Below are 16653 nucleotides of genomic sequence, written 5' to 3'. Positions count from 1 at the left end.
ATTTTGATGCCAGAAGAGTTCCTCACTAGAGTCCTAGCCCTGGAATGAGAGAAAGATTAAGCGAACGGTTGAGTCTCCACTCCCAGAAACCTTGATTGGAACCTGAAGCTCGGCCCCTGCCCACCCAATCGCCCCGCCCACCACAAATTCCCCGCCCACCACGAAAGTTAACCCCGCCCCCGGACGCTAGCCGCGCCCGCTCCCGGTCCTGGCCCCCGGCTCCTCCGGCTCCCCACGCACACCTGCACGTCACTTCCGGGGCGGCCGCGGGAGTGAGGCTCACTTCCTCCCGCGGGGGAGCGGCGGCGGTGGCGGCGCAGGAGACCGGTCCGGGGCGCCGAGGGATTGACGGGCGGGCGGCGGGGAGCCATGGAGCGCGGCCCCGGGGCCGGGGGGCGCAGGCCGCGGCGGTGAGTGTGAAGCAGGGGCTGGCGTGGCGGCTCTGAGTGCCTCCCGCTGTCTCTGCCTCCCGCGGCCGTTTGGAGAGCCGGGCCGGGCCGCGAGGCTGGGGCAATCCGGCCGGACGTCCCTGAGACCCCGCACTCCCGGGGCGGCCGCGGTCCCGGGTGGAGGACCACTGATCAGGGCCCGGGACCAAGGAACAGCGCCTCCGACTCTGGCAGAGCTCCGTCCGCAGTCCATTCAGTCCTCCGACGTGGGATATGCGCTCACCCTCCCGGAGACGCGGCCCCGCCTTCGTGGAGTGCGCTGTCCGAGCAGCGGACTCTGACCCCCGGCCCCGAACAGATGCCCCAGCCTGACACCCTCTCCCGCCACAGCAGCCGGAGCCGAGCCTTGCTTCCTAAACGTTTCCAAGACACCTTTGCCCTTTCGCGGGCGTCCTGCGTCCGGCTTGGACACCTGGGCAGGCTTCCCAGCCTCTGTTCCAGTCCCATCTGCAGGCTGCTATCAGGGCACCATCCACAGGCCCTAACCCATGGGCTCCACCGCAGACCCCCACTCCTTAAGCTCCCCGTTTCCCCCAGGGTGAATTTCCCTCAAATTCTACAGCAGGATTCATGGGCGAGGCCTGACCCAGCTCTCTCCAGGACCCCTCTGCTCACTGTTGCTCCCAGTGTCTGTCTAGTCCAGGACCCCTAGTTCCTGGAACCCTCTATCACCTCTGGGGTTTGACTATCCTCTCCCCGCTGTCCTGGTCGCTGTCACCAGGCACTTTGCAGGCGCCTTTCAGACTGACTGGGAGAGGTGCGGTCACAGTTGTCCATATTTAGGTCGTCTTGGAGAATTGTAACTGCCTGGCTCCTTGTTGATCCTCATGATACCAGCAGCCCACACTGGGCCTGGCAGCGGGGTGCCGGATATGTGCTTGTGGACAGAATCACTGGGCTCTGAGTGCTGGGAGTGCCTGCCCAGTGAGTTGAGGCATCTAGGTGTGCTCTGCAGTTTGAGAGCCGGCACTCTCATTGATATCTGGCACCCTCATTGATATCCGTGTAAGACTGTGGGAGGTCCCAGGTCTGGGAGGGCTGAGAAGAGACTGTACCCGCTCTCTGTCAGGCATGGCAGACTGTAGAGACCCCCTTTCCCCCGGGTCCTTTGTCTGTTCATTCAGCCATTGTTGATTGAGTGAGAACTGGTGGTGGTCCTGCCCTCATGGAGTTTCTCTTTGGTTGAAGGTGGAGGAGGGGCGGTGAAAGCTGAATTTATACATACAAGCTGTGGAGTCAGATCTGGAGCCTAGAGCCTCTGGGGAAGGGGCTAATCTGTTTGGAAGGGCGCTGGGAGATGTGAAGGGTGGATGGGACAAGGAGCCCAGGCTGTGCAATTAGGGGAACTGATGGGGCTGCAACTCTGAGGCAGGAGAGGACAGTATGGTTCATCTGGGGAAAGTGGGTTAGTGATGAGCAAGGGAGGTTGGAGAGGTCGGCCACAGCAGACAGTGGTGAGGGATTTGATCTCCATCATAAAAATAGTGGGACCCCTGGAACAGCCCAGTGGCTGGTAGATTTGTGTTGTGAAAAGATCTTTTGGCTGGAGAGGGCAGAACGGCATGGAACAGGGTGGCGGTGGTCAACGGTAGGGGGGAACCAGCGAAGAAGAAGACTGTGTGTGCCCCAGGTGGTGGTGGGAGGGAGAGAGGCAGTCAGCAAGCCCTGTGATGGGCCGGTCTTGAGGGTGCAGGGAGGTGCCAAGGATGGCATCCTTGTTTCTGGCTTGGTCAGCGGGCCCTTGTCCATCTTGGGGTGCCTGTTCATCCTCAGGTCTCCAGGGGCCTCCTACCTGCCCACTGGCTCTCAGCCAGGCCTCCCTCTCAAAACCAGCCTCGCCTTGCTGCCCAAACTCTAGACCTGCCATGCCATCAAGCACCAATGGAATGTCAACCTGCTGGGGCCTGGACCTCTCTGAGAATATGTTGGAGCAGCCTCAGTTTGATTGACACTCTGGGGGGGGTGTGTCCTGGGCACAGTGGGGTGTTGAGCAGCATCCCTGGGTTCCACCCACTCAGTGCCAATAGTAACCCCCCCAAGTCATGACAACCATAGATGTCTCTCCAGTGGTTGGCCCATGTCCCCAGAGGATAAATTTGCCTTTGTCTGAGAACCAATGTGATAGACTCTCCCTTCTGAACATACTTGCACGTAACACAAGTATCCCACCTGGGAGTCTGGGGGGCTCCTGGAGGCCGTCTGTGTCCCTGCCTCCCTCTCCCACACCCCTCCATGTGCCCCTGATCCAAGTGACTGTGAGATGTAGCTTTCTGCGGCCCCTAGTCTCAGATCACAGGTCTGCAGGGGGCAGGTGTGTTTCTGGGCCTTGGACTGCACCAACCTGCTCTGCATCCATGTGGCCCGGGCCCAGTGATTTTCAAATGCTGTGGCCGGGAAACAGAATAGGCTCAGGTGCTCTGCTGCCAACAGTGAGCTGTGAACATGTGTCCCTCCCTCGTTCCAGGCTGTAAGGACAACGTAGTAAGTGAGTAGGTTTTTCTCAGACCTCTGTATTTTCTTCCAGCCTCTCTGTTGGCAGCTCCGTGCATACTGAGTGTAGCTGCTTTAGCAGCTCAGCTGTAGTCTGCCCGAGATCGCGTTCAGGACATTCTGTGCCTGTCCTGAGCCCTGCCTGTCCCATCTCTTTCCCCTCATCTCATTTACTCTCTTTGTGACCTGTGTGGTGTCTGTACTGATGGAAGTGTAAACTGAGGCCCAGAGAGGCTAAGTGACTTCCCCGAGGCCACAGACCCCTAAATTGGCGGAGCAGGGGAAGGTGCCCCAGGCTCCTGTGGACCCCAACCCCCACTGGGGCCTGGCCCCAAGCACAGGAGAGAGCCATTGTCCCGGCTCCTTGGGCCTTCCCAGCCTGGAGATGTATCCTGCTTTTGTTCCCAGAGCCTTTGTTTGTTGTATTTCCTCTGCCTGGACTCCTGTCTCCGGACATCGCAGGCCCTGGGGGCATGCTCGCGGGTCCCTGTGGTCAGTAGTCGCTCCTTCCTCGGCTGAGCTGTGTCACCTGGGGGTGCCAGATGGGAGGGGGTGGAGAGTCTGGGCCAGCTATGTGGACAGAGGTCTGGGGGTACTGGTCTCCCTGGACCTGGGGCAGGGGCAGTATTGGGGAGAGTTGGGTAGCCAGGGTGCTGATCACCCAGCACAGCCTGCAGGCGGAGGCTGGACTGATGAATGGGGTTAAATGGCAAGAGTCACCTGCAGGCTGAGGAAGTGTGGTAGCAGGCAGGGGGCTGGTTGCGTCCCACCAGGGTCACTTGGGAGGCCTTGGTGCCCCAGGGAGGGCAGGCCAGGCCATGGGGCGGTGGGTGGAGCTGTGGAGATTGGGCGGAGGGGAAAGCCCAGGGCTTGGGATCTGTGGGAGCCCCAGGAGAACCCCACATCATGCTGTCCCCCTACAGGCTTTCCCTCTGTGCCACACGGACACGCGAGGCTGCGAGGCTCCTGAGGGCTCAGCTTGGACCGCGATGGGGCTGTGCCACGGCCTCCTAACGGGGCTTTTGTCTGGGACAGTGGCCGGGGGTCGCCCTGTCCCCTGCCTGTGTCTCCGAGCACCCCCAGCCCTCCCCTGCCGGGTGAGGCCCGCCCCGGCACCCGGCCCCCGCCATGAACGGCCTGTCAGTGACCGAGCTTTGCTGCCTCTTCTGTTGCCCGCCCTGCCCCGGCCGCATTGCCGCTAAGCTCGCCTTCCTGCCTCCGGAGCCCACCTACTCGCTGGTGCCTGAGCCTGAGCCCGGGCCTGGTGGGGCCGGGGCTGCCCCCTCAGGGAACCTGCGGGCCTTGGCTGGCACCCCTGGGCGCTGGAAACTCCATCTGATGGAGCGCGCCGACTTCCAGTACAGCCAGCGCGAGCTGGACACCATCGAGGTCTTCTTGACCAAGAGCAGCCGGGGCAACCGCATCTCCTGCATGTACGTGCGCTGTGTGCCTGGTGCCAGGTGAGCCGCTCAGACACGACCCCTATGGTGGAGGGGCCAGCTGGGATGGGGGCCCCAGACATGCTCTGTTCTCAGCCTCTCATTGTGGCGCATGGAGACCACCAGAGGGCCAGAGCCAGCGAAAGCCCATTTGGGTGGGCGGGTGTCCCGGAGATTCTTCTTGCCAAGGAGCAGCAGATGAGATCTGCCCACGGCCACCGAGAAACTGCTTGGGGTCCTTCCACGTGCAGCCTTTTGGGGGCCCTCTCTGGGAGCCTCCTGCCTTTGGGTCTCAGTATTCACATGCCCTGGGTCAGTTTCCTGGGCCCTGAGTGCCCAGTGAGGCCTCGGCACCCGCTTTCGGGTGGTCGCCCTGAGACCAGGCTGGCAACTGGGGCCAGGTCTGACTCCCTGAGCCCCAGGGTGGCACAGAGGTGGGGCCTTCCAACTGCTTCTGCCAGCAGAGGAGGCCAGGTCCAAAGGGCAGGCTTTTACCTCTTGGCTGGGCTGAGCTGGAGTCCAGTGGTGCTGGAGGAAGAAGATTCTAGGAGCCTGTCAACCAGGATCCAGACTGGTCAGACTGCCTGGAAGGGCCGCGTGGGACCCTGGGCAGAGATTAGGGCCCTGGTCCTTTCCCGTGGAGAGGGAAGAGCCGCCCCGCAGTGAACAGGATGTGGCCCTCCTCCCTTTGGTCGGAGCCCCGCAGTCTCATCCTCCAGGAAGGTTCAGAGCATCAGGGAGATGAGCCACCATCTTTAAGCTCTCAGAGTCTCTCCATCAAGAATGATTCCGGGGGGAGGCAGCTGCCACCCAGGGCCATCGATGTGAAGGTCACTGTGGCTTCTTGGGCTCACACTGGGTGGTCCCCTGGATGATGGGAGCCTGAGGCTTCACTGTCTATTCTGGCCTAAGTCCCACTGAGTAGAACCAATCCTCTGTTCCTTTTATAAGGGCGCCAGCCCCCTCCTTCCATCACCCTCTAACTTGTGCTTCCTCGCCTCACCAGGTACACAGTTCTCTTCTCACACGGCAACGCAGTGGACCTGGGCCAGATGAGCAGCTTCTACATCGGCTTAGGCACACGCATCAACTGCAACATCTTCTCTTACGACTACTCTGGTTACGGCGTGAGCTCCGGCAAACCCTCCGAGAAGAATCTGTACGCTGACATTGACGCTGCCTGGCAGGCCCTGCGCACCAGGTGAGCCCAGGCTGCAAGGGGGGGCAGGGGTGCGCGTCTCCTCCCAGGTGACTGGACCCTGTGGGAAGAAGCCCAGGTGGGGGGCTGCAGGGTGAAGCCTGACCCGAGTTCTGTCTCCTTGGTGTGCAGGGAGGCTGGATGGGGCCCTTCCGCCCTCCTTGGAGTGATCTCCTGGGAGCCACGGTCTGGGAGGGGCAGGGACAGGGCCTGAGGTTCTCTCCATGGGAACTGAGGCTCTGCCTGGAGGGAGGAGTCAGGCAGAGGACTCAGGCCTCTCCTGGGCCTGGTACGTGGTGTGTGAGGGTGGTGTGAAAGGACTCGGAGATCCCCATGCCTAAGGGAGCATTTGAAGGGTGGGGAGGGGCCAGACCTCTTGTTGTGAAGCTTGGCTTCATTCTGGGGAGGGTCTGTGGGCCTGGAGGTGTTGTCAGACAGCTTAGTTCCCAAAACAGCCCCTGTGGGAGGTCAGCTAGCAGAGGCTGGGCCTCCCCAGGCACAGTACCCAGCACAGTTGCTGGCTTGACTCAGACAGGGTCTCTGTGGTCTTGTCTACGCCTCTACCCCTGGAGCCCACTGCCCTTGTCATCCAGGTCCTGGCAGCCTCCTTTCACCCCATGGTTGCTCACTGAAGCCAGGTGGCTCAGTCTCAGAGCCAGCACACACAACCTGTGGCCTGGTGCCCCACACTGCCCTGGAGGGAGCACCTGACCCCCAGCCTCCCAGAGGCGGTGCCCTCTGCCTGCCCAGGGCAGCCTGACCTCAGCCATGCCTAGCCAGCTGGTGCGACCAGCTCCTGCAGGGCGCATAGCCAGCTTGCCCTGGGGAGGCGGGGCCCTGGTTGCTGTAGTGATGCACCAGGAGTCTTTGATGCAGGCCCTGGGAGCAGGGTCCCCTGGTACCTCTGTGGTACTGGGGACTCATGCTGGGTGGCCTAGTGCAAGTGTTCCACACACAGCTGCCTCAGCCTGTCCCCGCTGGCTGGGGGTTGCTAGCAGAATCATGCCCTGCCGCAGGGTGAGGGTTCTGAGCTCTGTCATCCATCCATCTGACCTGCTGCCAGCATTGACCTCCAGCAACCTTGTCCCTTAGCCCCAACAATTAGGAGGGCTGGAGGCATGGGCCCAAGCAGTGGTGCAGGGTGGGGAAGGGGGCTGGAAAAGCTATGGAATCCAGCACCTGCTGCGTTTGTCTAGGTAGAGACAGCCAGGTGCAGCTGGGAGTCCTGCACGGATCTGGGTGATAGGACCGGGCTGGTGCTCAGCACAGCAGTGCTCCTGGCAAACCAGGGAGCAGACTGGGGTGGAGTGGCCAAGAGGCGTTGGCACAAGGTTGGGTGGCATCCCCAAGGCCTGGAGTTGGGGCAGAGGGCAGGGACAGGTGCTGATGACCCCTGGGGGCCCAGGGGCCCAAGTGCCCTGGCCACTTGGAAGAGGGGCACCCCCTTTGAGATCACAGCTGGGGATGTGTGGAGGGAAGGCCATGGAGACCTCCTATACTGGGAGGGTGGTGAGTGGGTCCTTGAGTGGTCAGGAAAGAACTGCGCTGAGGTGGTGCTCCGGGAGGTCTGTGTGGAGTAGGGGGGAAAGGGGCATAGGACCTGACCGCTGTGTAGGAAAGATGCCCAAGGAAGGAGGTAGTGACCACTCATTCCCCTCAGGGCCACTGTCCTGCTCACCCACATTTTACTAAGCACCTGAGGGGCTGCATACTGGCTGAGATAACTGGGCAGGACTGTCTTCATTCCCCAAGGCAAAGGGAGTGGGTGAGGGTGACTGGAAGACACACCCCCTTGCAATGGGACCAGGAAGGGTTGTCAAATTCCGAACTGCATCAGCAGGAAGGCCCCAAGCAGGTTCTGTATGTGGCCCTGGTCTAGTGTGTGTATGGGTCGGGAAGGTCGGGTGACCAGAGAAGCAGAAGAAGCGCCAGGGACCTCCCTCCGGGAACCACAGCGCTGGTAGGGCCTTCACAGGTGTACTGCCCAGGTGTGACCAAGTAGATACTATCGAAACTGAGGGTCTGGGCTGTGGGCAATCAGTTCTCCTCACACCTGGGGATCCTGCCTCCCCTGCTGAGCCAGCCCCCTCGGTGCTGGCAGGTAGGGGAGGGTTCCAGGTCCCTATCATATTTCCTGGAGCCTGCGCAGAGAATGGAGGGCAGGCAGTGGGAGGGGTGTGTGAGTTGCTTCGCTGCTGATCCTGCCCCTACCGCTGCCAGGTACGGCATCAGCCCGGACAGCATAGTTCTGTACGGGCAGAGCATCGGCACGGTGCCCACGGTGGACCTGGCCTCGCGCTACGAGTGCGCCGCTGTGGTGCTGCACTCGCCGCTCACCTCGGGCATGCGTGTCGCCTTCCCCGACACCAAGAAGACCTACTGCTTTGACGCGTTCCCCAAGTGAGCGCGGGGCGGGGCGGGGCGGGGACTGGGGCGGGGACTGGGGCGGGGCGGGACCTTGGAGGGGCGGGGCGCGGAGGCCTAATATGCCCCGCCCCACAGCATCGAGAAGGTGTCCAAGATCACGTCGCCGGTGCTCATCATCCACGGCACGGAGGACGAGGTGATCGACTTCTCTCACGGGCTGGCCCTCTACGAGCGCTGCCCCAAGGCCGTGGAGCCTCTGTGGGTGGAGGGCGCCGGGCACAACGACATCGAGCTCTACAGCCAGTATCTGGAGCGCCTGCGCCGCTTCATCTCCCAGGAGCTCCCCAGCCAGCGCGCCTAGCCTAGTGGCCGGCCCGAGCCGCGCCGGGACCTCAGCAATAAGGCGGCGCCCGGACCCTGCCCCGGCCCCGGGGGCTGCATGTGAACCCCCGGGCGCCCCACGCCCTAGAGGCAGCCGGCCGGCAGGGGTCGGGACCTGCCCCGGCCCCTGAGCCGTGGACAATGTACGGGTGACGGAGCTATGCGCACCTTTCCTTTTGGAAGCAAAACGAAGGAAAAACGTGAAAACAAATTAAAGATTTAAAATTTTAAGGTTCCTTTTCCTTTCTTGGCTTGTGCGTGCTCTCCATGGGGCTCAGCGAGCCCAAGACGGGGGGACCAGGCTTTGTCCCCAACCCTCCAGGGGAGTTCACAACTGCAGATGCCAGGTCAGAGTTCCGGTCCTTGAAGCTGTCGGTTACCTAGGTGGTGATGGAGGGGCGACAGCATTCGAATCTAGGACCCTGCGTGCTCTGAGGGCACGCCTGGGGAGGGTGGTTGGCTCCCTATCCGCAAGACAACCCTGGGGGTGGAAGTGGCCGCCGCGGGTTTAGGCTCGGACGTCTTTGGACCCTCAGCGAGACAGGTACCCTTCCGTACCCGTGTGGTAGACATCGCAGGGTTAGGGTTAGCTTCCCCCTGCGCAGAGGACCAAGAAGAGTCTTGCACGCTTGCGTCCAGTGGAGGGCAGTGGTAGGTCCGAGGTTCCGTGCGGCCTCCCCAGGAATGGGGTCACGAGGAACACTCCTGCAGCACACCTCCGGACCTTGGTCTGAGCTCAATACTCCGCGGGGGATGCCCTTAAAGACAGGGACGGCCTAGGTCTTCCGGGACCCTGGCAGAACGTCCGGCTCACCACCGCCCCCCGGAGTGCCCCCTGCGACCTCTAAGGGCGGCGCTCTAGAACTCGGAAGGCTTCAGAGACGGGCGACCTGTCGTCCACGCCGAAGTCGGGCCGCAGCTCCTTGTGCCCGACACCAGGCAATGGCGAGGCCGGGAGCCACCGCTGCTTCCGCCTCGTCCCCTCGGGGTCCTTGGCCCCTTTAAAGAAGGGGGCGGTGTCTCGGCCTGGGGGGGTGGGTGACGCCGAAGGGGGCGGCCGAGCGGAAGCGGAAGTGGGGTGGCGCGCGCTTGGCTGCGGTGGAGGGCGCGGAGGCCACGGCCTGGCCGGTAAGTGGCGGCGGCCCAGCAGCCGGCCCTGCCCTTGCCGCCGTCCCGGCCGTGGGGCTGCGCCCAGCGGGCTGGCCGACGTCGGCCGGTGTGTGTCAGCGCTTTCTGTGGGTCTCAACAGGGCTTCGGGCCTGGGGTGCTGGGAGAGCCGAGAGTGGCCCCGGGCACGCGAGATCGGCCCGGCGGGAGCCCTGGTCCTGCGGTCCCCGACCGAGGACGGTGCCCAGGCTTGTCCCTCCCGAGTCCCCAAGCCCTCCTGCTGGGAATCTAGGTTCCCGTTTGATAATCCAGGATGTCTGGGAGCAAAACTGAGCGTGGCTGTGTACTCCCGGGAGCAGAGAGCCTCCTTTGTACTGGCTGGTCCTGGTGACCGAAGTAGCCCGGTCTTTACCAATCCCTCCTAGCACGTCCGATTCTTCGGCCGTCAGCTGCAGTATTCCTTCCGCAAGCCCCTACCCTGATCCTCCTGCCTTGTGCTGCCACTGACCGCCGCTGCTACCCCTGTCAGAGCCTGCCTGCTTTTCACCCCATCAGAAAGCAAGTTCCCCGAGGGCTGGGGCTCCGCGGTGCAGCAAGTCCAAAGCGATGGCTTAGGATTGAACAGAAATGTTTTCAGGCACAGAGTAAAAACTAGAGTATGAGAGTGTTGGGTGATAACTCACTGCTCTTCCCACCCCTGGCTTCCAGTGTTGCCGTCCACGCCGGCACAGACAAGCAGTTTCTTAGGTGTCAACAGAGAAAGTGCATGTGTAGCCAAAGAGTTTATACAGTAGTGTAATCCTGTTATCATCGTGGCTTGGAGAATGTTCAGTTACCCCTACACAGATTGGATTCAGTCCTTCTAATGGCTGCACTATATTTTATTAGCACTGTAATTTGTTATTCCTGTTACTTTTTGGTTGAAATTTTTTTTTCCCCAAGTCTGTAACAGGCATTGCTAGGTCCAGTATCCTCATACACTTCTCTTCCTAAGTACGGGTATTCCTGGAAACTGAATTCCTTACTGCAGAAGGGCTTTCCATAGATCTGTAAATGGGCATATGATCTCTTAAAATAGTATTTCATTGTAGCTTCATTTGTGTTTTCCTAGAAATATAATCAAACATCTCAGTGCTTCTGTCAGACTTATATTTTTTATGTTGATCATTCCTATCACTAATATGGTCATTTTGAAACTGGAAACTATTTTAAACAGTAGCTATTTAAAAGCCATTTGTATTCCACATTCTTTGTCCATTTTTCTATTGGGTTCTTGGCGTTACTGTTTTCTAGGAACAAATTTAAGAAAATTATCTCACTGTGAAGAAAAAAAAAGTATTTTTTCCAACTTGTTATTGGGTTTGACTTGGATTGTATGTAGATTTTTTTGTGTTTATTAATTTTATTTTTGCCAGGCAATCATTATCAGTCATTAATTTATCAATTATGGCTTCTGCATTTCAAATTATGCTCAGAGATATCTTCCCTACTCCAAGATTATAAAACATTTTGACGTTTTCTTCTGTAAATAATTTGTTTTTTAAATATGTGTTTAAATTTTTTATCTAATTCTACAACTGAATTCTAGGAAGCAGATAGAAATCCAAACTGCTTTTCCCCAAATCGTTTGTCCCCAATTCCATTTCCCCAAAAAGCCATTCTTTGCCGACTAAAGCCCACCTTTTAGCCTTGACCACAGGAAAACTCTCCGTGCCTGGGGGTCTGTTTCTAGACCCTATCATCCCAGCTAGCCTGAAGCCTGCTGACTTCTCTACTGGCTGTCCAGAGGCCCCGTCTCCCCTCAGGAAAGTCAAGAGAAAACTGTCTTAAGAAGTAGTTGATGGCTTGCACGCCTTTTGTGTAATGCTAGTTCTGTTAGAAAGGGTTCTGAAAACTTAAGACTTTAGGGACTCCCCTACACCCCAGTGCTGACCTTGCTTGAGGCAGCAGTTTTTGTCAGGAGCCCCACACCCCTGCTTTTACCACCACCCCCCTCCCCTACATACCTGCCCAGTGAACAGAAGGGATAAGCTAAGGCCAAGGGCTCCTCAGGCTGGCCTGGCCTCTGGGCTCTGCCCTTCTGCAGTGGGTGCCTCTCAGGGGCTCAGTTTGTGGCCTCTGGGGAATGATAAAGGGGCTTCGATGGGAGGGATGCCAGTGGTACTTTCCGGGATGCTCCCCTCTTCCTTTCAGTTGGTACAGCCCATGGGCCAGGCCGCCTGGGACAGGGGCCAACTTTCAGTTCTCCATTTTGTGGATTTCCCAGGACACATGTATTCACAAGTGGCAGCGTTCTCCCCCTGCTTAGCAGGCGCCACAGCTCCCCAGAACCTCAGGTCCTCCCCTCAACACCTGGCCTGCCACACCTCACCTGACACCTGGCCTCTGAGTCCCAGAAGCAGGTTTCTGGCTCTCTGTTAGCTCCTGGGTACGCCCTGACACCCAGAGACCCCAGGGGATACAGCCTGCCTGGGGGCTGTGGGGTTCTCGAGGGTGGGATCTGGGTTGTGCACAGGCCCCTCTCCCTGAGGAGCCCCTACTGGACTTCCAATGGGCCTTGGAGTCCCAGCCCCCAAGGGCCAACCATCCATCTTCCCCTCCCTTCCTCTGGTGACCCTGGTTCTCCATGTGAACTGAGGGCCTCAGAAGTTTCAGAAGAGTTGGAGGGAGTTAAGTGTCCTTGGCCCCTGGTAGCTATGGTTGATAAGCAGAGGCCTCAGGGAGGCTGCCACCTCTCAAGGCCCCCTGCACCCCCATCTCAGGCCTGAGTGTTCCCCCAGGCAGGCACTTGTCTGTTTGATTCATGGTCAGGGTGCAGGGCCAGCCTGTAAACCGTGGAATTCCGTGAGGTGGGGGTGCCAGACTAACGTTGGGGTCCCCCTTAAGTTTTGAAGCTCCTGCCGTGTGACAAGGGGATCTTCATGTCAACAATACTGGGCTGCTGTCCCCACCTTGGGGGAGATGGCTCAGGCCAAGCTGCCCAGAGAAGCAGCCCCAGGGCTCAGGCCTAGACTCTGCTGCTCAGACGGTCTCGAGCTACGTCTGTGTCCACAGCACTTGCTGGCGAGGTGGACAGACCTGGCTGCTGTTATGGTCACAGTTGGGAGGAGCTGGGCTGGGTGTTCTCCAAAGCCTAGCAGAGTGCCACCTGACCTGCCATGTTATAGAAGAGGGCTTGTCACCTCCAGCAGAAGGTCACGGGGAGGCCAGACCCACAGGTGACCCCCATTGCAACTGCACATCTGAAAGGCACTCTGGGAGTGGATGCTTTTCAGGGAGGGTCCTGGGCCTGCAAAGAGTGGGGGATGAGAAGGAGCCCTGATCCTGCAGGCCAGATCCTATTCCCTCCCGCCTCCTAGAGAAGGTATATGGGGGCCCTGGGTCTCTCCCTGCAGCCTCCCATGGGGGAAGACAGCCACATGCCCAACGCCTGCCTAGGCCTGGCCAGGGGCCCACTGCACCTCCTCCTTTGTGTGACGACCCCCTGGACTGCAGTGAATAATCTGACACGTTAGAAATAAACACGGATGGGTTACAGGCAAGGCAAAATGGGCATGAATCCTAAAAACACTCATCAAAGTACAGCAACCTCATCTCCAGGAGGGATGGGGGCTTTGGTCCTTTGAGAGCCACAAGAAGAACCCACACAGGGAGGCTGAAGTTCACACCCACACACACCTGGTGCCAGGCAGGTGGCAGAAATGGGTGCATCTGCCTGCCCAGCGTGCCGCTCTGAGAAGATGGACCCCCCACCCCTACTCCCTGCCATGTCCCCTTGCTTCTCTTGTGTCTCCTGGCCCCTGCAGAGGTGACCGCTGTGGACAGGCTGGCAGAGGCCACTGCACCAACAGGCTGCTGAGACAGGTGGAAACACCAAGAGTTCACAGCGTGAGGGGGCACGTGACCTCCAGTGAGCTGGAGCTCATGGCTGACGCTGTCCCCCTGTCCGTGTCCTGGGCCCCCATGGCCACATGCTCCATGATGCAGTGACCAACACTCAAAAGTTCATCTGTCCATTCTCCTTTTCTCCCATTACAACAGTGCAGCCATACACAGACATACTTGTTTCCTTAAGAATATTTCTTGGGGGACTCTCTTGCTGGTCCAGTGTTAGGCATGGGTTTGATCCCTGGTTGATGAATTAAGATCCCACATGCTGTGGGGTATAGCCAAAAATCAAAACAAAAACAAAATCGAAGTAATAGATACACATGGATTATAAAAAAGTTGAACTATAGAGAAAGTACTATTAAAAAGGCTTGGGTGGGAGGAAGACCCAAGAGGGAGGGGATATGTGTATACATATGGCTGATTCACTTCCTTATACAGCGGAAACTAACACAACATTGTAAAGCAACTGTACCCTAATTAAAAAAAAAAAGTAAAGACCTCACTGTTTTAAAAAAAGAAACTATGGCCCTTCCAGCATGTCTATACATGCAGACACACACACATACACATCTGTACAACAGCCTTGATTCTGACCCAGACCTGTCAGGGACCCCCTGTATGTTGCCTTCTCCTCCGCTTCTGTAACTTCCTCTGTCTGCCACCTGTCAGCATGGTTCTGTGAGCCCCCTGGTCTGGTGAGAGACCCCTGTGTGAACCCCTTGGTCCCAGAAGGGAAGGCTGGAGATGGACCCCATTTATAGATCAGAATAAACTGAGGTCTGGAGAAAGAGGGAATGAGCACTCTGTCTGCCCAGACAAGACAGACGCTCTGCTGCCTCTTAGCTGTGCGCGGGCAGCCGCTCCAGGCCACTTCTGGATCCTCTCCCAGCCTTGACTTCATCATCTATGAAATGGGGCTGACAACTCTTGATGGGTAGTAGTGAGGACAGAGTGACAGAACTTAAGGTGGAAGTGAGCACACGGTCAGGAGGGGCATCAGGCTCCACGGGTCACTCCCATTCCCCTGGGCCCAGGGTGTGAATAGAAACACTGCAAGTTGAGAGTGGGCCCCGCTGGGGTCTCCTGCCCACAGAGTGGCTGGTAGATGAAAACCACAGCTCCAAGACCCCGATTCTCCCTGGGAGTGGGTGCACAGTTGAGACTTGTCCAGGGCCACAGGTCTGCCAGGATGGCAGTGCTGACCACTGCTCTGACATGGTCCACCCCCGCCTTGCCCACGGGGAGAAGGTCCCCCTCAGTTACTGCCCCACCTTCCTCTGGATGCCCCGTTGAACAGCAGGCCCCAGTGGAGCCAGCTCTGGGATATTCCCCCAGCCCCTCCACACATCAGGTTTGTGTCCCAGTTGCCTTGCCCTAGACTCTGGGCCTCTGGAGGGGAAGGCCATAGTGGGTGATGTTGCTCTGGGCCCAGTAAACACCACTGAAAGGAACTGACAAAGGGTCCCTGCCTCCTTCTTGTCCTGCTTCTTCCCCCTGTGCTGGGGTGAGCCAGGGCCCATGGGGCAGCCTGCAGAGCACTTCCTGACTTACCTGGACCTGGGAGAGGCTGGGCTCAGGGCCTGGGGACCACCTGTGGGCTGGGGTGCTGAGGCCCTGGAGGGCTGTGGAGATGGGGGAGGGTGAATGCCTACCCAGGTGGTCCACCCTGTTTGAATTTCAAAGACATGGGAGGCGCAGGCCAGCAGGAATGGTGACGGCCAGTGCCCAGCAGGTGCTCACCTGTACAGTGGTTGTCCTGAGTGGGCTTCTCTGCTAGAGGAAGGGGCTGAGTGTCTCTGCAGCCTGAAGTCAAAGCTCCAGCAGGCCTCTCTTTCCCTCCCAGAGAGGGAGGTGCCATCAAGGATGGTCAGGCTCAAACCAGATGGACCCAAGGGACAGTGACAGGCCTGGGGACAAGGGTCTGAGCCAGGCTATATAAGCCACGGTGCGAGGGAGAGGGGGTACTGCAGATGGAGAGGGTGTGAGAATACTGCCCTGGGATGGGGGTCGAGCCCGAGTTGTCGGCTGCTGTCCAAACCCAGACCTGGGTGGGTCACTGAGAAGACTGGAACCCGTGGCGGAAGGCCCCCTGGAGGTCGCTTCGGCCACTGCATCGTCCCTTGGCCAGCCTAGGAAGGGGCGGGGGCGTGGCAGCAATGGAGGGGACCACCCCCATCGCCCCACTTCCGCCGCCCGCTGCTTCAGACCTGCAGGTTAGGCGGACGCCGGGAGTCTGCTTTCCCGCGTTACCGACGAAGTTAAACAATTTGGCCTGGACGTCCTCGGGAGCGAGGCCCCACTTTCCTTGTTCGCGCCCCAAAGCCAGCGCCAGGGTGCGAAGTTCCCGACCCCCCTATTCTGACAAGGCTGGGCCACTCCTTCTCCCCAAAGCACCCCGAACCCTGCCCGCCCTTTGTGACCCCGGTCCTCCTAACTCCCAAATGGGGCGCAAAAAGAGAAACGAGCGCAAGCTCGCTCGACACAGCCAGGAGAGGAGTTCCTCCCTCCCCTGTCTAGCTGCGGGTCTACGAGAAAGGCGATGGGGTCCCCATAAGAAAGGGCGAGGAAACGCAAGGGCGCGCGGTCCAGCAGGGCCACAAGCTGGGGAAGAAGAGAGGGGGAAGGGTCGCGCACGTGGCCGGGGGGCGGGGCTGGCAGCTTCCGCACCCCCACCGGGCCACGTGGGGAGCGGACCCCTCCCCCATCCCGACCTGGGGCGCGCCCTGGACCGGGTGGAAGCGTCCGGGGAAGGGGCGGGCCCCCGCCGGCCGCGCGCCTTAGCGCGCGGTGGGCGAGCCCGCGAGGAGGCGGGGCGCGCGCCGAGCAGGGAAGGGCTCGCCCTAGGGGGCGGGCCCACCCAAGGAAGGAGGGGCGTGCCGGGATGGGGCGGGACTCGCTCCGGAGGCGGGACCCTACCAGGGACGGGGCGGAGTTTCCTGGCGTGAGGAGGGGGTTCTCTGGGGGCGGACCGCAGGGAGCTACTGAGGGAAAAGCGCGCCAGAGGGGGCTGGCTCCTCAGCCTGCTGCCCGGCGTGGGGAAGGCGCGCTCGGGGAGGGGGTAGAGCGTACTGTGGGGCCAGAGTGGGCGCGACAGGGGGCGGTTCCTTCGGCCCGGGCTCCGCCCCCGGAGGCCTCGCGCAGAGGGCAGGGTGGTAGAGGGCGCGCCGGGCGGGGGGCGTGGCAGCGCGCCCCGAGGGGGCGTCCTCCGGGCGGGGCGGGCCGCGGCCGCCCCCGCGGGCTCCGGTGCGTCAGGGCGCGTCAGGCGGGGCGGGGCGGGCAGAGCGCGGGCGGCGGCGGCGGCGGCGCGCGCCGGCCTCCTCCTCCTCCTCCC

The 16653-nt window shown here is 60.0% G+C and overlaps 1 protein-coding gene and 1 long non-coding RNA gene across 2 annotated transcripts; one reads left to right on the top strand and one right to left on the bottom strand.

Moving 5' to 3' along the window:
• The first annotated feature begins 281 nt into the window (after positions 1 to 281).
• Positions 282 to 8555, top strand: ABHD17A (abhydrolase domain containing 17A, depalmitoylase). Its single transcript, XM_027970239.2, has 5 exons — positions 282 to 410; positions 3863 to 4399; positions 5385 to 5579; positions 7797 to 7976; positions 8079 to 8555. Exons 2-5 carry the CDS (start codon positions 4068 to 4070, stop codon positions 8302 to 8304), a joined length of 933 nt encoding a protein of 310 aa, XP_027826040.1. The 5' UTR covers positions 282 to 410; positions 3863 to 4067; the 3' UTR covers positions 8305 to 8555.
• Positions 8536 to 9327, bottom strand: LOC105615257 (uncharacterized). The gene is made up of 2 exons (XR_001040474.3): positions 8883 to 9327; positions 8536 to 8704 (listed from the first exon to the last, which is right to left on the bottom strand). It is a non-coding gene; the product is annotated as an uncharacterized LOC105615257 (long non-coding RNA).
• Positions 9328 to 16653: the final 7326 nt, after the last annotated feature.

This window comes from Ovis aries, chromosome 5 (assembly GCF_016772045.2).
Source record: "Ovis aries strain OAR_USU_Benz2616 breed Rambouillet chromosome 5, ARS-UI_Ramb_v3.0, whole genome shotgun sequence".
Taxonomy (NCBI): Eukaryota; Metazoa; Chordata; class Mammalia; order Artiodactyla; family Bovidae; genus Ovis; species Ovis aries.
This window is presented reverse-complemented; position numbering and strand designations above follow the sequence as displayed.

Excerpts from the sequence above, each read along its gene's own strand:
- ABHD17A (XM_027970239.2), top strand. The coding sequence starts at position 4,068 with ATGAACGGCCTGTCAGTGACCGAGCTTTGCTGCCTCTTCTGTTGCCCG. Across the intron at positions 5,580-7,796 it reads TGGCAGGCCCTGCGCACCAG|GTACGGCATCAGCCCGGACA; the intron begins GTGAGCCCAGGC and ends TACCGCTGCCAG. Across the intron at positions 7,977-8,078 it reads TGCTTTGACGCGTTCCCCAA|CATCGAGAAGGTGTCCAAGA; the intron begins GTGAGCGCGGGG and ends CCCGCCCCACAG.